The sequence below is a fragment of the Hyla sarda genome, chromosome 4 (assembly GCF_029499605.1).
Source record: "Hyla sarda isolate aHylSar1 chromosome 4, aHylSar1.hap1, whole genome shotgun sequence".
In the NCBI taxonomy this organism is placed as follows: domain Eukaryota; kingdom Metazoa; phylum Chordata; class Amphibia; order Anura; family Hylidae; genus Hyla; species Hyla sarda.
Genome location: NC_079192.1, coordinates 28,639,674 through 28,660,473, shown reverse-complemented (window position 1 = coordinate 28,660,473; position 20,800 = coordinate 28,639,674). Strand labels below are relative to the sequence as shown.

Sequence of the window (20,800 nt, the reverse complement as noted above, 5' to 3'; positions counted from 1 at the left end):
CCTTACTAGTGACATCACATTCTGGGTCCACACAATGGATCAGGTCCTTACTAGTGACATCACATTCTGGGGGTCCACACAATGGATCAGGTCCTTACTAGTGACATCACATTCTGGGGGTCCACACAATGGATCAGGTCCTTACTAGTGACATCACATTCTGGGTCCACACTATGGATCAGGTCCTTACTAGTGACCTCACATTCTGGGGGTCCACACAATGGATCAGGTCCTTACTAGTGACATCACATTCTGGAGGTCCTCACAATGGATCAGGTCCTTACTAGTGACATCACATTCTGGGGGTCCACACAATGGATCAGGTCCTTACTAGTGACATCATAAGCTAGAGGTCCTCACAATGAATTCTGATCCTTACTAGTGACATCACATTCTGGGGATCCACACAATGGACCATACCCTTACTAGTGACGACATAAACGAAGGTCCACACAATGGATCAGATCCTTACTAGTGACATCACATTCTGGGGGTCCATACAATGGACCATACCCTTACTAGTGACATCATTAGCTGGAGGTCCACACAATGGATCAGGTCCTTTCTAGTGACATCACATTCTGGAAGTCCACACAGTAGATCAGGTCCTTACTAGTGACATCCATTGTATGGACCCCCAGAATGTGATGTCACTAGTAAGGACCTAATCTATTGTGTGGACCCCCAGAATGTGATGTCACTAGTAAGGACCTGATCCATTGTATGGACCCCCAGAATGTGATCAGGTCCTTACTAGTGACATCACATTCTGGGGGTCCACACAATAGATTAGGTCCTTACTAGTGACATCACATTCTGGGGGTCCACACAATGGACCATATCCTTACCAGTGACATCATAAGCTGGAGGTCCACACAATTAATTCTGATCCTTACTAGTGACATCACATTTTGGAAATTTACAAAGTAGATAAAATCTTTGCTAGTGACATCATGAGCTGTAGGTCCACACAATGGATCAGATCCTTACTAGTGACGTTACAGGCTGGAGGTCTATACAGTGGTGGCCTCTGGAGGTGCTGTTCTTGGGTAGGCATCCACAAAAGTGCTTCTCAACCTCGTGCCTTAACCACCTCATACTGAGGACTTTTCTTCCTGCACCCCTCGCCCTGTTACGCCAAATAACCATTTACGTTTCATTGTTTGCTGAATATTCCAGTCCTGTACTGATCCGGTGATATATATATATACTTTTTAGTTTGTAAATAAAATTGAAGTATTTTATCATAACTTTCATTGTTTTGTGTTTTTTATTATTAACTTAAATTGGTACTGTCAGAATCAAAAACTTTTTATATATTGTCCATCTTGGTAAAATATTAACCTTTCTAATATACTGCATAATAATATTTTTTTTTGTATTTATGCACCAAAAAAAAATCAAAGATGGTTATAAACTGTACGACGATGTCTCTTATTGTAATTATTAATGTTTAATTAATATATATATTTTCATGATTTTATCCACAAATGTTAGTTTTATTAGGTGAGGATACAGTTGCCTATGACAGGGCAGATTAAAAAAATCTATATAAAAAAAAAAGAAATTTTTATATAGATTTTTTTTATTTTTTTTTTTTGTTGTTTTTCACATTTTGCCCCTTACTTCAGATTTTGTCCTCTGCTAATATAGTTCTGGACAGCGAGGCAGCCAAACTAAAGACATTATTAGCTGGAGGGCCACACAATGAATTCTGATCCTTACTAGTGACATCACATTCTGGGGGTCCACACAATGGATCAGGTCCTTACTAGTGACATCACATTCTGGAGGTCCACACAATGAATTCTGATCCTTACTAGTGACATCACATTCTGGGGGTCCACACAATGGATCAGGTCCTTTCTAGTGACATCACATTCTGGAAGTCCTCACAGTAGATCAGGTCCTTACTAGTGACATCACATTCTGGGGGTCCACACAATGGATCAGGTCCTTACTCGTGACATCATTAGCTGGAGGTCCTCACAATGGATCAGATCCTTACTAGTGACATCACATTCTGGAGGTCCACACAATGGATCAGGTCCTTTCTAGTGACATCATAAGCTAGAGGTCCTCACAATGAATTCTGATCCTTACTAGTGACATCACATTCTGGGGGTCCACACAATGGATCAGATCCTTACTAGTGACATCACATTCTGGGGGTCCACACAATGGACCATATCCTTACCAGTGACATCATAAGCTGGAGGTCCACACAATAGATCAGGTCCTTACTAGTGACATCACATTCTGGAAGTCCACACAATGGATCAGGTCCTTACTAGTGACATCACATTCTGGGGGTCCACACAATGGATCAGGTCCTTACTAGTGACATCACATTCTGGGGGTCCACACAATAGATTAGGTCCTTACTAGTGACATCACATTCTGGGGGTCCACACAATGGATCAGGTCCTTACTAGTGACATCACATTCTGGAAGTCCACACAATGGATTAGGTCCTTACTAGTGACATCACATTCTGGGGGTCCACACAATGGATCAGGTCCTTACTAGTGACATCACATTCTGGGGGTCCACACAATAGATTAGGTCCTTACTAGTGACATCACATTCTGGGGGTCCACACAATGGACCATATCCTTACCAGTGACATCATAAGCTGGAGGTCCACACAATGAATTCTGATCCTTACTAGTGACATCACATTCTGGGGGTCCACACAATGGACCATATCCTTACTAGTGATATCATTAGCTGGGGGTCCACACAATAGATTAGGTCCTTACTAGTGACATCACATTCTGGGGGTCCACACAATGGACCATATCCTTACCAGTGACATCATAAGCTGGAGGTCCACACAATTAATTCTGATCCTTACTAGTGACATCACATTTTGGAAATTTACAAAGTAGATAAGATCTTTGCTAGTGACATCATGAGCTGTAGGTCCACACAATGGATCAGATCCTTACTAGTGACGTTACAGGCTGGAGGTCTATACAGTGGTGGCCTCTGGAGGTGCTGTTCTTGGGTAGGCATCCACAAAAGTGCTTCTCAACCTCGTGCCTTAACCACCTCATACTGAGGACTTTTCTTCCTGCACCCCTCGCCCTGTTACGCCAAATAACCATTTACGTTTCATTGTTTGCAGAATATCCCAGTCCTGTTTTGTACTGATCCTGTGATTTTATTTTTAATATACATTTTAGTTGTAAATAAAATTAAAGTATTTTATCATGACTTTCATTGTTTTGTGTTTTTTTTTTTTTTTTTTATTAACTTAAATTGGTACTGTCAGAATCAAAAACTTTTTATATATTGTCCATCTTGGTAAAATATTAACCTTTCTAATAACTACATAATTATGTTTTATCCCCTTTTATAGAAATCGGGGCAGCTAAAAAAAAATTGGAAAAAAAAACACTAGGGGGCCCCATACCATCCAGAACTAAATCCTCTCTAACTCCAGCATCATCTTTGTCCCAGCTGAAGCACCGTTTAGTAGTGAGGAGGGGACTAGCACTCCTCTGTGCTCACACCTGTCCTATCAGACTGCAGCATGAAAACAGAGAGGAGGGGGGGGTTACAGGGCAGCCTGCAGCGATTGGATGAAGAAACCCAGCACAGCGCATGGCAGACGCATGGAGGAAGTGAATGCATGGTGAGTGAGGGCAAATCTGCATGACCTAGGGGGAGATTTATCAAAACCTGTGCAGAGGAAGAGTGGTGCAGTTGCCCATAGCAACCAATCAGATCGCTTCTTTCATTTTCCACAGGCCTCTTTAGAGGCCTGTGGAAAATGAAAGAAGCGATCTGATTGGTTGCTATGGGCAACTGCACCACTCTTCCCATGCACAGGTTTTGATAAATCTCCCCCCTACTGAGTAAAATATGTAAGCATTATTTTTTTGTGATATGACAGGTAGGCTTAAAGAGAACCTCTCGTGATCTTGTTAAATTTTATAATCCTCCCAGGTCACTTCTCGTATCATAATAAACCATCCCCTGCCTTTATTTTTATAATTTTTTAGTTTTCTACCTTGATATTGCTCTGTATTTTCTTCAGTCTCACAGTCAGATTCACAGACTGGGAAGGGGCATTCCCCAGCAGGCGTGACATCATCTGAAGCCATACAGGGGAGACCTTCCTCCCTCACTCTGCTACACACAACCCAGAGCAGTTCAGTGTGAGATGAGCTATGATTGGCTGAGACTGCACACACCCCCTCTCAGCATTTCCTGATTTTGGATTTTCTGCCAGGCCAGCAGGAGTCCGAAGTCTGTGCAAAAGATGGGAGGAAAAGTGCTCTGGACAAGTAGGGGGACACCTAGTGGCAGCTTTTTTTAAACACAGCTTTTTTTTCTAAATAAAGTACATTACAAAGATTTTTTACTTACATAAGGAGTGCAATAGCAAAAATTTGTTTTAATGATAGTGCCCATTTAAGCTGTACTGGAGACTTGATGAAAACCCTTCTGCACCGGGATCTGCAGGGCTATATTTACATCTCATTTTAACGGGTTTTGTGTGCTCGGAAAGGTTATTAGTCCAGGTTCACACGTGACTCTGAGATGCTGGGTCGCATAGAACAAAATCCAAGCAAAAGAAATTCCAGCACAGTGTGAAACCATAAAAGCAGGATTTATTGCAATACTTCAAAAGGGCATAGAGAAAGCGCTTACAGGCTGAGGGCATGCTTGGCAGACGAGCCCTGTGAAAAGGAAGTCCAACTCTAAGCATGGCCCTGACAATCCTCGTAGATCACTGTGCTGATGTTCGATATATTCCTACACAGATACACTAGACCGCAAAGTAAGTATCAAAGAAGAAGTATCCAGCATCCAGGTGAATTCCAAGAGTATACTTTAGTTGGAGATTTGCAGATACACGAACACACTCTGACGCATTTTGCGTGTTAGCGATTAGTCATGGAGACTCTATGACTAAGCGCTAACGCGCAAAATGCGTCAGAGTGTTGTACGTGTATCTGCAAATTTCCAAATAAAGTATACTCTCTGAATTCACCTGGATGCTGGATACTTCTTCTTTGTTCCTTGATTGCGCAGCCGGGGGCGGAACCGGCAGATCCGAGCACGGGTGAAGTCAGGATCGAGGTGCGCCTTCTCCATTTGGATATTTGCAAAGTAAGTATAGACCCCCAAAACTAATCTAGATGACCTCCATCTATTTTCCTAGGTGCCACCGTACACGGGCCCGAATACCAACCAACAATAGAAAGGAGAGGCAGTGCTGCGTGGTGTAATATCGTCAGTAGAGATGAGCGAACTTACAGTAAATTCGATTGGTCACGAACTTCTCGGCTCGGCAGTTGATGACTTTTCCTGCATAAATTAGTTCAACTTTCAGGTGCTCCAGTTGGCTGGGAAAGGTGGATACAGTCCTAGGAAAGAGTCTCCTAGGACTGTATCAACCTTTTCCAGCCCACGGGAGCACCTGAAATCTGAACTAATTTATGCAGGATAAATCATCAACTACCGAGCCGAGAAGTTCGTGACAAATCGAATTTACTGTAAGTTCGCTCATCTCTAACCGTCTGGATCAGTACACACTAGTGAGAACTAGCGCTTACCAAGGATGGTTACACTCCGCCAAGTGTAACAATGGGAATAAAGGTGCCTGCAGCCGCTCCACATCATATACAAAAGACACACTATCTTATAGCAACAATTCCTCCAAAGCACAACGGGAGTAAGATGGCGCCGGACGGCGCCATCTTACTCCCGTTGTGCTTTGGAGGAATTGTTGCTATAGGAGAGTGTGTCTAATACCAACCAAGGCCAGGACATGAGAGGGAATTTACCATTGTATAAGCCACCCCCACCATTTTCCTTGGTGCACATCACATCCCCCCCCCCCCACCCCTCCATTTATCAAAGAGGTGCACGTTCTTCATAAATAGCAAAGTAGCTTCGATGTACAAAATTTTCTAAGTGTGGTAGGGGCTGGCGTAAGATTGCACAAAAATGTTGCCAATGTTTAAAAAAAATTATAATAAGAAATAAAATTTTAAAAAATTGCAGTTGATAAATCCCCGCGCTACATTCTACGAGTCTAAATGATTTGAGCAAAAATTAGTGACTTTTAGGGTGCGTTCACACGCTAGTAATTGGCAGCGGGTTTCCCGCTGCAGGAGAGTCACCCTACCGTTCATTTGAATGGGTCCGTGGACAGTCTGCAAATCTGACACTATTACGGACTGTCTGTGAACCCATTTATATCAATGGTAGCGTAACTCGCGGCGGGATTACCGCATTGGGCAACCCGCTGCTAGTAATAGCGTGTGAACACACCCTTAGGGGGACATTTATCAAAACCTGTCCAGAGGAAAAGCTGCCCAGTTGGCCATAGCAACCAATCAGGTCGCTTCTTTCATTTTGCAGAGGCCTTGTTGAAAATGAAAGAAGCGATCTGATTGGTTGCTATGGGCAACTGGGTAGCGTTTCCTCTGGACTGGTTTTGATAAATCTCCCCCTTAAGGTCTGCAAGTATTGGAGGTAGTTACCCTGTAAGTGATTGTTTCCCAACCAGTGTGCCACCTATTGTTAAAAAAACTACAACTTCCAGCATTCCTTGACAGCGGCTCATACAGATTGAGATCCGAATGCCAATTGGTTGCTATGGGCAACAAGTCTAGCCAGTGTTCAACCTAAAGATGAGCGAAAAACTTAAAATTTTGGATATTTCTTGAACTAGTCTATTAATATTTACACCCTAAAGGGGTGTTCCTGGATTTTTTATTACTAGGGCTGCCAAGTTAGTGTAGTTCAAAATATATTGTCTGTACCTGTGTTTCATGGTGGTCTCGCAATTCTTCTATGATTTTTGCCCCTATATTTATTTTTACAGTTTTACCAGCATACAAAATAATTGTCGTCCCATGTTTTCCAGTGCAGTGCAGCCTGAGACATTACATCACTAGTCAGGTGATTATAGGGTGCCTGTCTTTGCTACAATGTGTGGAGCGACCACTGGGTGGGAGATTATTCTGCAACAATTTGCAACAGCTGGAGGCACCCTGGTAGGAAAACACCGGTCTATTGAATTGAAGGCAGCTCAGGTGTGTTTCAATGGCTGGGGTGGCTGATGTGTGGGAGGAAGAAAAGGGACCTCACACTTACAAACATGGAACTATGGGACTTGTAGTTTGAGAGAACGAACTCCAACAGGAAATAGGCAGTTCGCAAAAAGCTAGCCACAGCGTTATGGTAATCTCACAACTTAGCCATTTAGCCCCAAGAAAAGCGCAGATCCTTCCTAAGCATGTCCATTACTGTCTGGCAGATACATACTTAAATCACTTTATGGTGGAGAACCCCCTATAAGTTCCAGGAGGAGCTAATACAATGTCTGTTTGTGCCAATTAGTCTACTGTGCAAATGCTTTAAAAGTCACCCATAAATCCCGGCACTCCTGTCACTAATGGTGGCAGTGCTGCTCTGAGCAGGGCCAGCGGGCTACAGTATACAGCGGGTCACAGGACTCCCCCCTTTGTGCTAGAGGACTGCAGTGGAATTTGGATCCAGTGGGTCCCGAAGGACCCAAAATAAAACTTGCGGGTAGATTTTAGTCTTGTGCCGGGTGGGAGTAGGCGGTCACAGAACATATACAGCGGGTCCCACAAAATCCCGCACAGTCCCGCAAACCTTTGAAATACCACAGGGGACTGATGAAATGCCACAAGGGGACTGACGAAATGGCAGGCGGGATTGGGCACATGTGGCAGGAACGGGCGACAATGGTCAGAAATCCAGCGGGAGTGGTCGTATTGTATACCTCCTGCCCAGTCAGGAAAGGGTTAAGGGGACCCTTTCCTATAAATCGCTGGATAGTGTCCCCAATGCTGGGCTGAGTGCTCTGTGTCGGCCCAGCACTGAAGAGGTTATCTGGCGCTCCCTAGTTAACCCCCTCCTGCCCCATACAGTATACAGCCATCTATATAGATGGCTATACACTGTATATAATCAGGAGCCTGGCACTAACCGGTCCAAATGTTACTGCAAGACATGGAGGGGGGCCCAATATATAAAATTCTATGGCATTTTGGTTGAGCCAAGATGGGATTCATATAGGAAATTCTTGGTTACTTATTCCGAAACTCCCATTGAAATGATGTCGAAATGTAAATTGATAAAAAGAGACATTCATTATGAAGCCATAAGGTCTATTGCAGAGCTTATAATAGTTACATACATCAATGGGGGAGATTTATTAAAACCTGTTCAGAGGAAACATTGCCCATAGCAACCAATCAGATCGCTTCTTTCATTTTTCAGAGGCCTTTTCAAAAATGAAAGCAGCGATCTGATTGGTTGCTATGGGCAACTGGTCAATGTTTCCTCTGCACAGGTTTTAATAAATCTCCCTCATTGTGAATAAAAAAAAAAAAAAATAGAATAAGAAGTGAACTTCAGCATCATCACGGTGTGCGCCGCAGGAGCGCCATTTAAAACAAAAAAAAAAAGTCGCAGGGGTTAATATATGAGCCCCCTAAGACTTTATAATAATGTACACAACTAAAATCACCTTTCAATATAATAAAAAAGGTTTAATAAAATATTATTTCCAACATGAATATATGACCTCTGCTTCATAAGTCTTTGTACCGTACAAGCAGACACGTCAGAGGGTTGATGAGAAACAGCGCCACACTTATCTATAGGCTATGTCTGGCATCGCAGGGGCAACGCCACATAAGTCTGTGGACACGTATGGCAGCCATGTTTCTCTAATTCTGTACATCCCCCTTAAAGCAGATGTCTCAATAAGACAGCCCCCATGCCTTATCAGAATACATGCATGTCATTGGGTAGTTGCCTTACTCAGAACCCACCACAGAGCAGCCTGCGGCTATCTGCACATGCTGGGAGTTGTAGTTTTTGCCACAGCTGGAGAGATACTGTAGTATTAAAGGGGTACTCCAGTGAAAAACTATTTTTTTTAATTAACTGGTGCCAAAAAGGTAAACAGATTTGTAAATTACTTCTGTTAAAAAAATCTTAATCCTTCCAGTACTTATCAGCTGCTGTATACTACAGAGGAAGTCCTTTTCTTTTAGAATTTCCTTTGTCTGACCACAGTGCTCTCTGCTGACACCTCTGTCCGCGTCAGGAACTGTCCAGAGTAGGAGCAAATCCCCATAGCAAACCTATCCTGCTCTGGACAGTTCCTGACATGGACATGGATATTTTCAAAAAGAAAAGAACTTCCTCTGTAGCATACAGCAGCTGATAAGTACTGGAAGGATTAAGATTTTTAAATAAAAGTAACTTTCTGACACAAGCTGATTTAAAAAAAAAAATGTTTTCCAGTGGAGTACACCTTTTAGGTTTCAAACTTTTTCTTTAACTCTGAAACTTTTGGAAGTGAAGATGAACTCAAGGTGATAGGTTGTGGAGGCAGAACTTTCCTGGGTGGGTCATCCCCTTCCTCGCTATGTAATTGAAAGGCGGGTTTAGGGACGCCCGATGTGGGGCTCTTGGGTAAATCCACTTTTGGCGTGCTCTGACTCCTATTGAAAACAGGGCGGCTAGTATAAGTGGAGACTGGTTTTGGGCTATTGTAGACGGGCCTGGTTGTGTTGAATGACCAAGCATGACCGACTACTCTTTGCACCTCTATGGATTCATTCTTAGTCCCGGTCCATACCAACCTGGGGTCAATAGGACTAGCCTGAAAACGAGAGATGGCTGAGCGGACACTGGGTCCCGATACGATAATGGGAGTTCTGCTCGGGGGGTTTGTGGCCTTTGTATCCGTTGTTGTCACACATGGCTCTACGGGTAAGACATCTTTCTGCTCTTTGGACTCTTCCTTCATAACTTCAAGCTCTCGACCTGAAGAAATTACTTCTTCCTCTGGTTGGACTATTGGCAAACTAGCCTGAGGAACTGATGGTGTAACCTTGGTTGGCTCTGAAATTGTGAAAGACTCCTCTGGATTCTGGACAGGTGTCGATACGAAGAGCTTTGCATTGTCCTTTATTGTCTCTGTCGTTGATGTGACTTCCATGGTCTCCGATGCATTCCCCATGTTCCCAAATGTTGGAGAAGGCAACTCAGGTTCAGGTTCTTTGCTGTCTACTGATCCCTCATCCACTTCTTGTAGGTACCAGAGATTGGAAGTTCTAGGTTGACTCAAACTCAGTTGGAGGTCCTCATCACTAGGGGCACATAGAGACTGGAACTGGGGGGGGGGGGGGGGTGGTAGGGGAGGAAAAACACGTTAGTCATTACTTGTAGACATAAGGAAAGGTTGTCCAGGTAGTCATTCTAACACCCAATGGGTGTGGACCCACTGTGCCATATGTGGTGGCTTGCCATGGGCTGGTGCAAAGATTTTTGCCACTCTAGACGAAAGCTAATTTTGCCTCCCCTTGACCCTGCCCATTGGCTCCGCCCTTTGACATGCCCCACCTTACTACTGGGGTGACACATTGTAACAAACCTCCTCCTAATGTGATCATCTTACTACTGGGGTGACACATTGTAACAAACCTCCTCCTAATGTAATATTCTTACTACTGGGGTGACACATTGTTGTTATGGATGAGCAGCAGGTGCTTCAGATGATAGCTGGTTACTAACTTTCTTGCAGCAGGCAGAGCGGCGCCCCCATCAAGAGGGCGCTCTAGGCGGCTGCCTATTTTGCCAGAAGGGGGATAGAATTAGAGAAGTTACTGAGCCTCCACTTTCCAATAAATGTTGTCCGTCACTCACCCTTGTGAAGTATCGACTATCGTCCAGGTTGAAGCAGTCCAGGCTGTGCGCACCGTATAAGGCCCGTCCCTCATCTGGAGCTCTCGTATTTAGGGTTTCAAAAATTTCATTTAGCAGGTCCATCCCCTCATCTAGAAGAGGAAACTCGTCCTCACCAGATCCAGGATCTACCACATTTACTTCTACACCAGGACTGAGAGAAAATACACTGATTTAGGTCTACGATGGTAAAGAAGGTTCTACAACAATGTATGGGGGATAGAGCTAGGGAGGATGGAGGACAGTAATGAAAATGACCGCCATGTTGTTCTCATTATTACTATTTGACCTCTATTTATGGCTTTATCAGGACACGGCTGTGGTTACTGTAGAATAATATGGTAATTTGGATGACATTATTCAATATAATTTATTGTGTTTGGTTTACATGGACTTGTCTGTGCTATGTAGGATTATCCACTGAATTCCAGGACGATTCACTCACGTTTGGCATTCCCAGCTATCATCTCCCTCTGTGAACTTCTTTCCTGGTCTCCTGGGGCGAGACTGTAAGAAATAGGAATTTTTAGCAAATGTCCTGAAATATACGGTACTAAGCCAACATATTGTTACAGTGGTTTCACAATTGGAATATTTTGACGCAATGGGCAAATCTGCTGCAAAATACATGGGTGATATCTCAAACTATTACGCAACAAATCCTTATGTAAGACATATTTTTTGAGGCGGATTCTGTGGTGTAAAAGTTTGCCATGTGGGAATTTACCCTACATCTACCTGCCCTCTACATTGTGGCTGGGATATTCACTTACCTGTCCAAAGTGCTGTGTAATGGGCAGCCGATTCTGCAGTTTCTCGTGGTTCACGGTAGGACATTTGCCCACTTTGAATGAACCTCCACGCTGCATCTGATGGTCCTGAGGGGGAACACAAGTCAAAATACAGTCAGGCCAGGTTCACACTATGCAATGAGATTCTGCTGCACAATCCACATTAAAGAATTTCAGCAGTGGAGTTTCCATCAATGAAATTTTGCCCCCAAAAATTGATCTCAGCCATTCTTCATGCAGAATTCACTTGGAGTACATTGTCGTCTATGAGGAAGATAGGTCCTAGCTCCGACTCATCCAGTCAGCTCTGGGTGCGAACCTAGCCTTAGAAGCACCAAACCAATGACAACAGGGGCAACAGTCCAGTCAGTGCTGAGACTGTCCACCATGTAGGTGAGAATGGACCCAGACAGACATGGTATAGCTGGCCATGCATTGTAGATGTCCATATGTAGATGTTCTGCAAAACAACGGACATCAGTCTGGTCTATCTGAGCATATTGGGTCAGATAGACCCAATTCAAAGTCAATGGGACCTGTTAGGACAAGTTGGTGTCCATTGTGCAAGGGACCATCAAGGTCTATACCATGGAACATACTCTGCAATGGAGCTCCAACACAAATGTGAAGCTAACCTTAGATGGTTGGCCCCTGGCCTGCCAAGTTCTGCAGACCAAAGTAAATCATGATCTTTTTTTCTCACCTTGTGTTTGATGCGCCGCTTCATTCCCTGTAGACCGGTTTTGGCTTGTCCCTTGGCCTAAAATACAGGTTGAAGATCAGGTTAGTATGACACAGGCCAGCAGTCCTTGAACCCCAAATATCCGAGGTCCCCATGACTTACATATCTCAGCATGTTTCTTACTGTGGGGTGGGTGCGATTCTTCATGTTATTGATCAATGTGCCTCCTCCTTTCTAGGGTAGAGGTACAAACAGAGGACATTATTGAGAATGTTTTCATATAATACAATATCACAGAGCCCATTTCCCAAGTGCCAAGGTTCAGGGGGAAAGGAGATAGTTTTGGGTCTTTTTGGGGTGAACACTAGTAAATAAAGAACAGTGTTTCCCAACCAGTGTGCCTCTAGCTGTGGCAAAACTACAACGGGTTTGGTTTCTCTGTGCCAATGACCGGTTTGACTTTGGGCCAAATTTGGGAGTGGTGTCTAAATATTCCTTGATTTTCAGCTTTTATCCCACTCCAGAATGTAGAAGCTGGACTTTTGATTCAGATAAAATACCAGGTCGCTTGTTCCGAATAGGTGGCCACTGGCCATAGCTGGCCAGAACACCCTGGTGCCAAACACTGGGGATACAAGCAGGAGGGGCAAGATGATGCTGTAGGCGGTAGTAGCACAGTACAGCAGTAATAAGTAGCAAAGCTGAGTTTGCATTATAGCAGAGTTCTAGGAGCTGAGAAGCTGAGTTCTAGAACAGCATAGCGGAGAAGCTCAAGTGCAGCTAGGTGATGCAGGCTTGATGAGAACACAGGCGTGGTTGACAGTCCAGGTCATGCACTGGAGAAGCAGCAAGGTACAGCAGGATCAGGCAGCAGCAGAGTCAGAAAACAGGCTCAGGTCAGGAACACAGGAAGACAGCTGATCAGAACAGACACCTTTACTAGTAGACAAGCTACCATATTGCTCAGGCATCAGGAGATGGGTGAAGTAACCTTATATATGTGGTGCCTGACAGAGATTGGTGAGGGAAACTTTAGAGAACCGCGCACTGACCCTTTAAGTTACAAGCAGTACATGAGCGCAGCCCCTAAAGGGCAGAGCAGGAACTGCAGCAGAGGAGGGGCCTACAGTGAAAATGTGGAGCAAAGAATGTGGCTCGGCACCGTTGAGTTCAAGAACACACAGTACACCGGCAGATGACAATCACCAGTGTTAAAGTGGAATTTTGCAATTGGTCACATATTGAAAGAGGTTGATTCTGATAAAATAACTTAAGATAATGTTATATAAATGATAGCATTGTTTTCAGTCATTTTTGTTTTCAGTCTCTTAAATACCATTGGCTTCTCCATAGTTGTACCTTGAGATTTTCCAGCCACATCTGATAAGACTTGGAAGCCCCTGAAAATGTATAGAAAATATTATTAATACATTAATATTCACACCATGCTTACAGTGGCGGGTGTATAATGCTGTATGGGGGATACCATATGTCACCATGTCAGCTCAGCTACACCTCCCGTCAGTGATATTCCTGACCGACGATTCAGAAAGATAAGTGACACCTTGAGCTATGGTGTGTGTGTGGTTTCTTATTGCATTTGGACCTTTCATGGAAGCTATATGCCGGGAAGATAACTAGACAGATAGCTCTGATGGAAGGCTCCGACATATGTCACTATAGAAAGGTATAGATTGGCATATGTCATGTATAGGTACAAAAAAATAGAGACTTTAGGGGTAGACAACCCTTTTCTTTTTGGTAATCTGCGAGGCCGGTGCTGGTTAGGATATGGTACCTGATAGGCCGCAGATGGTGACCTCCTGCTCAAACACGTCAGTAAAATCTTCTCCGGAATTCAACTTCTCCAACCGACCGTCAATAAACTAAGAGGAAAAGGTCAGAAAAAGGGATTCTGTGACCAGAGAGTTTATGATTTTGTTATGTTGCTTCTTCTCTCATTGGAAGGTGAACAATTGGCCCAGTCTGAGGTCCAGAGTATTCTTTAAAGGGGTACTCGGGTGGAAAACTTTTTTTTTTTTGTTTTCTTTAAATCAATTGGTGCCAGAAAGTTAAACAGATTTGTAAATCACTTCTATTAAAAAAATCTTAATCCTTCCAGTACTTATTAGCTGCTGAATACTACAGAGGAAATTCATTTCTTTTTTTTTTGGAACACAGAGCTCTCTGCTGACATCACGAGCACAGTGCTCTCTGCTGACATCTCTGTCCATTTTGGGAACTGTCCAGAGCAGCATATGTTTGCTATGGGGATTTTCTCCTACTCTGGACAGTTCTTAAAATGGACAGAGATGTCAGCAGAGAGCACTGTACTTGTGATGTCAGCAGAGAGCACTGTGTTCCAAAAAGAAAAGTTTCCTCTGTAGTATTCAGCAGCTAATGAGTACTGGAAGGATTAAGATTTTTTAAGAGAAGTAATTTACAAATATGTTTAACTTTCTGGCACCAGTTGATTTAACTGATTTAGGGAGGCCACCGAGCTACTGGGGACTTTTAGTGCAGCAGAAAAGTTTTTGTCCCCTTCTCGTGATCTGTGCCTCCACACAATCCTGTCTCTGAGCTCTACAGGCAGTTCTTTCCCCCTTGGTTTTCCGCCTTGGTTTTTGCTCTGATATACATTGTTAGAGACCTTATATCAGAGTTCCCCAACCAGGGTGCCTTCAGTTGTTGCAAAACTACAACTCCCAGTATGCCTGGACAGCCGAAGGCTGTCCGGGCATACTGGGAGTTGTAGTTTTGCAACAGCTGGAGGCACCCTGTTGGAAAACACTGCCTTATATAGAGAGGGCTGTGTCTTTCCAAATCCTGTCCAGTCATTTGAATTTACCACAGGTGACTCAACCAAAGGTGGAGAAACCTCTCAGAGATGATCAGGAGAAATGGAAGGAGCCAGAGCTTAAAGGGGTATTCCAGGAAAAAAAACATTTTTATATATCAACTGACTCCAGAAAGTTAAACAGATTTGTAAATTACTTCTATTAAAAAAATCTTAATCCTTCCAATAATTATCAGCTGCTGAAGTTGAGTTGTTGTTTTCCGTCTGGCAACAGTGCTCTCTGCTGACATCCCTGCTTTTCCCGGGAACTGCGCAGAGTAGAAGAGGTTTGCTATGGGGATTTGCTTCTGCTCTGGACAGTTCCTGAGACAGGTGTCATCAGAGAGCACTTAGAAAACAACAACTCAACTTCAGCAGCTCATAAGTACTGAAAGGATTAATATTTTTTTAATAGAAGTAATTTACAAATCTGTTTAACTTTCTGGAGCCAGTTGAATATATATATATATATATATATATATATATATATATATATATATATATATATATAAAGTTTTTTTTCCTGGATAACCCCTTTAATATATAGTGTGATAGTAAAGGGTCTGAATTTTAACTTTTCTTTTTCAATAAATTTGGAGACATTTCTAAAATTCCGTTATCACATTCTTATTATAGGGTATTGGGTGCAGGATGATGGGAGAAAATATGTTTATTTTTTTTATTTTAACTCAAGGGATGCAACAAAACAAAATGTGAAAAAAAACCTGTTTTTATATTTATACTTTTATACTTCTTAGTTGTCAGTACATTATATAGTCAAATGAATGGTGCTTTAAAATGTACAACTCATCTCAAGGGAAGCTCTGAAGATGAAAAATAAAAAAGTTACAGCTTACTATGGTCACATGGCTGAAAATTAGCAAATTGTCCGCCCGGGAAATACTGACGGACATTCTGCACAGTTGAATTTTCTGGCAGGCGCTAGGACCGCTCGGAAATGCGCCGTCTCATAGGCAGCAATGCATTTCTGAGCAAAATCCGCAGAAACTAAAGACATGTACATAATTTCTGCGGACGCCAGAATCGGGATTTTCGCAGCAGGAACATATGCCGTGAAAATTCTGCCGTGTGCACAGTGCAGCAGAATCCCATTGAAATCAATAGGACTCTGCTGCAGTGGAATTTCCGGGCAGAATATTCATGTGGAATTCTGCTGGAAAATTCTGCCATGTGAACACAGAGCCTTAAAAAAAAAAAAAAAAAAATTATAAAAAAGAGATATAAATAAAATAAATAAACAAATAAATAAATTATATATATATATATATATATATATATATAAAATTATATTTTTTTGGAGAGTGTATATATATATATATATATATATATGTATATATATATATATATATATATATATATATATATATATATATATAAAAATTTAAGTAGTTAATGGTAATCATGGAAAAGCTTTTAATGAAAACCCTAATAATAATAATCATTATTTAAGTAATAAAATAGTGATTGTGATACCAAATAATATAACTTTTTCTATATTATAAAAATGAAAAATGATGATGAAGATGATGATATTTAGCAAACATTAGAAAGTACCAAACACGTGGAGCACATTTGATGCAGTAGTTTATAGCACCACCTAATGGTTCATATTTTGCAGCCTATTAATTGCATCCCTATGATAAATGCTTATGGCGCCGGCAACATTTGGCCCACCTGGGTGAAGAGCTGCAGGTGCACGGCGTTCTGCAGGAAGGTCCTCATGGAGCTGCACTTGTGGTTTACAAATGTGTCCTGACAGAAGGAAATGGGCTCCCCCTAAATAACGAGGTGGAGAAAGGAGGCGTCATCAGGGGATACGGGGGGGGGGGGGGGGGGGGGGTGTAATGGACAACATGAGGTTAAACACGGATAAATGTTAGGTAATGCACATGGGGAGGAAAAATCCGGGCTGGGATTATGTACGATTATTGGGACGATTGACATGGAAAAGGAATTAGGAGTCTTAGTTAATAGTAACTTTAGCTGTAGTGACCAGTGTCGGGGAGCTGCTGCCAAGGCAAATAAAATCATGGGGGACATCAATAGGGGCATAGATGCCCACGACAAGGAAATAATTATACCGCTGTACAAATCACTAGTCAGACCACACATAGAATACTGTGTACAGTACTGGGCACCAGTGTACAAGAAAGATATAGTGGAGCTGGAGAGGGTTCAAAGACGGGCAACCAGGGTAATACGGGGAATGGGAGGACTACAGTACCCAGAAAGATTATCAGAATTAGGGTTATTTAGTTTAGAAAAAAGAAGGCTTTGGGGAGACCTAATAACTATGTATAAATATATCAGGGGACAGTACAGAGATCTCTCTCATTATCTATTTATACCCAGGACTGTATCTATAACAAGGGGGCATCCTCTACATCTAGAGGAAAGAAGGTTTCTACACCAGCACAGACGGGGGTTCTTTACTGTAAGAGCAGTGAGACTGTGGAATTCTCTCCCGGAGGAGGTGGTCATAGTGAACTCTGTAACAGAGTTCAAAAGGGGTCTGGATGCATTTTTGGAAAATAATAACATTGCTGGTTATGTAAACTAGATTTATATGGACAGAACATTGATCCAGGGATTTATTCTGATGCCATATTGGAGTCGGGAAGGAATTGTTACCTCTAGTGTGAGTTTTTTTTTGCCTTCCTCTGGATCAACTCAGTAGGGACTCATTAGGGATATAGGTTGAACTTGATGGACTCCGGTCTTTTTTCAACCTTATGAACTATGTTACTATAAGTAGGATGTAGTGAATGTATGAAGGATAGAGTTAAGTATAGATAATACAGGTGGAGTAGGATGTAGTGAATGTATGAAGGATAAAGTATAGATAATACAGGTGGAGTAGGATGTAGTGAATGTATGAAGGATAAAGTATAGATAATACAGGTGGAGAAGGATGTAGGGAATGTATGAAGGATAAAGTATAGATAACACAGGTGGAGTAGGATGTATGAATGTATGAAGGATAAAGTATAGATAATACAGGTGGAGTAGGATGTAGGGAATGTAGGAAGGATAAAGTATAGATAATACAGGTGGAGTAGGATGTAGTGAATGTATGAAGGATAAAGTATAGATAATACAGGTGGAGTAGGATGTAGGGAATGTAGGAAGGATAAAGTATAGATAATACAGGTGGAGTAGGATGTAGTGAATGTATGAAGGATAGAGTATAGATAATACCGGTGGAGTAGGATGTAGGGAATGTATGAAGGATAGAGTATAGATAATACAGGTGGAGTAGGATGTAGTGAATGTATGAAGGATAGAGTATAGATAATACAGGTGGAGTAGGATGTAGTGAATGTATGAAGGATAGAGTATAGATAATACAGGTGGAGTAGGATGTAGTGAATGTAGGAAGGATAGAGTATAGATAATACAGGAATAGGATGTAGTGAATGTAGGAAGGATAAAGTATAGATAATAGAGGTGGAGTAGGATGTATGAATGTAGGAAGGATAAAGTATAGATAATACAAGTGGAGTAGGACGTAGTGAATGTATGAAGGATAAGGTATAGATAATACAGATGGAGTAGGATGTAGTGAATGTATGAAGGATAAAGTATAGATAATACAGTTGAAGTAGGATGTATGAATGTAGGAAGGATAGAGTATAGATAATACAGGTGGAGTAGGATGTAGTGAATGTATGAAGGATAGATTAAAGATAATACAGGTGGAGTAGAATGTATGGATGTATGAAGGATAAAGTATAGATAATACAGGTGGAGTAGGATGTATGAATGTATGAAGGATAAAGTATAGATAATACAGGTGGAGTAGGATGTAGTGAATGTATGAAGGATAAAGTATAGATAATACAGGTAGAGTAGGTTGTAGTGAATGTATGAAGGATAAAGTATAGATAATACAGGTGGAGTAGGATGTAGTGAATGTATGACGGATGAAGTATAGATAATACAGGAGAAGGATGTAGTGAATGTAAGAAAGATAAAGTATAGATAATACAGGTGGAGTAGAATGTAGTGAATGGATGAAGGATAAAGGGGGAATTTTATCAAAACCTGTATAGAGGAAGAGTGGTGCAGTTGCCCATAGCAACCAATCAGATCACGTCTTTCATTTTTCAGAGGCCTTTTTAAAAATGAAAGAAGCGAGCTGATTGGTTGCTATGGGCAACTAGTCAACTTTTCCTCTGCACAGATTTTGATAAATCTCCCCCAAAGTATAGATAAAACAGGTGGAGTAGGATGTAGTGAATGTATGAAGGATAGAGTATAGATAATACAGGTGAAGTAGGATGTAGTGAATGTATGAAGGATAAAGTATAGATAATACAGGTGGAGTAGGATGTAGTGAATGTATGAAGGATAGATTATAGATAATACAGGTGTAGTAGGATGTAGGGAATGTATGAAGTATAGAGTATGGATAAAACAGGTGGAGTAGGACGTAGTGAATGTATGAAGGATAGATTATAGATAATACAGGTGGAGTAGGATGTATGAATGTATGAAGGATAGATTATAGATAATACAGGTGGAGTAAGTTGTAGTGAATGTATGAAGAAAAAAGTATAGATAATACAGGTGGAGTAGGTTGTAGTGAATGTATGAAGGATAAAGTATAGATAATACAGGTAGAGAAGGTTGTAGTTAATGTATGAAGGATAAAGTATAGATAATACAGGTGGAGTAGGATGTAGGGAATAAAGGAAGGATAAAGTATAGATAATACAGGTGGAGTTGGATGTAGTGAATGTATGAAGGATAAAGTATAGATAATACAGGAGAAGGATGTAGTGAATGTAAGAAAGATAAATTATAGACAATACAGGTGGAGTAGAATGTAGTGAATGGATGAAGGATAAAGTATAGATAATACAGGTGGAGTAGGATGTAGTGAATGTATGAAGGATAGAGTATAGATAATACAGGTGAAGTAGGATGTAGTGAATGTATGAAGGATAAAGTATAGATAATACAGGTGGAGTAGGATGTAGTGAATGTATGAAGGATAGATTATAGATAATACAGGTGGAGTAGGATGTAGGGAATGTATGAAGTATAGAGTATGGATAAAACAGGTGGAGTAGAATGTAGTGAATGTATGAAGGATAAAGTATAGATAATACAGGTGGAGTAGGTTGTAGTGAATGTATGAAGGATAAAGTATAGATAATAGAGGTGGAGTAGGTTGTAGTGAATGTATGAAGGATAAAGTATAGATAATACAGGTGGAGTAGGATGTAGGGAATAAAGGAAGGATAAAGTATAGATAATACAGTTGGAGTAGGATGTAGTGAATGTATGAAGGATAAAGTATTGATAATACAGGAGAAGGATGTAGTGAATGTAAGAAGGATAAAGTATAGATAATACAGGTGGAGTAGGATGTAGTGAATGTATGAAGGATAAAGTATATATAATACAGGTGGAGTAGGATGTAGTGAATGTATGAAGGATAAAGTATAGATAATACAGGTGGAGTAGGATGTAGTGAATTTATGAAGGATAGAGTATAGATAATACAGGTGGAGTAGGATGAATGTATGAAGGATAGAGTATAGATAATACAGGAGTAGGATGTAGGGAATGTAGGAAGGATAAAGTATAGATAATACAGGTGGAGTAGGCTGTAGTGAATGTATGAAGGATAGATTATAGATAATACAGGTGGAGTTGGATGTAGTGAATTTATGAAGGATAAAGTATAGATAATACAGGAGTAGGATG

The 20,800-nt window shown here is 41.5% G+C and overlaps 1 protein-coding gene across 2 annotated transcripts in view; it reads right to left on the bottom strand.

Moving 5' to 3' along the window:
- Window positions 1-8,528: 8,528 nt before the first annotated feature.
- The window catches only part of LOC130367671 (DENN domain-containing protein 1B-like), a 72,642-nt gene continuing 60,370 nt past the window's right edge, over window positions 8,529-20,800 (bottom strand). For both annotated transcript variants that reach the window (XM_056570246.1, XM_056570245.1), the window contains exons 15-23: window positions 16,760-16,861; window positions 14,027-14,114; window positions 13,588-13,628; window positions 12,391-12,462; window positions 12,250-12,306; window positions 11,529-11,633; window positions 11,201-11,262; window positions 10,717-10,909; window positions 8,529-10,183 (exon numbers count right to left, since the gene is read on the bottom strand). In XM_056570246.1, coding sequence (XP_056426221.1) covers window positions 9,323-10,183; window positions 10,717-10,909; window positions 11,201-11,262; window positions 11,529-11,633; window positions 12,250-12,306; window positions 12,391-12,462; window positions 13,588-13,628; window positions 14,027-14,114; window positions 16,760-16,861 — 1,581 coding nt within the window. In that variant the 3' untranslated portion in view covers window positions 8,529-9,322. The remainder of the gene's footprint in view (window positions 10,184-10,716; window positions 10,910-11,200; window positions 11,263-11,528; window positions 11,634-12,249; window positions 12,307-12,390; window positions 12,463-13,587; window positions 13,629-14,026; window positions 14,115-16,759; window positions 16,862-20,800) is intronic.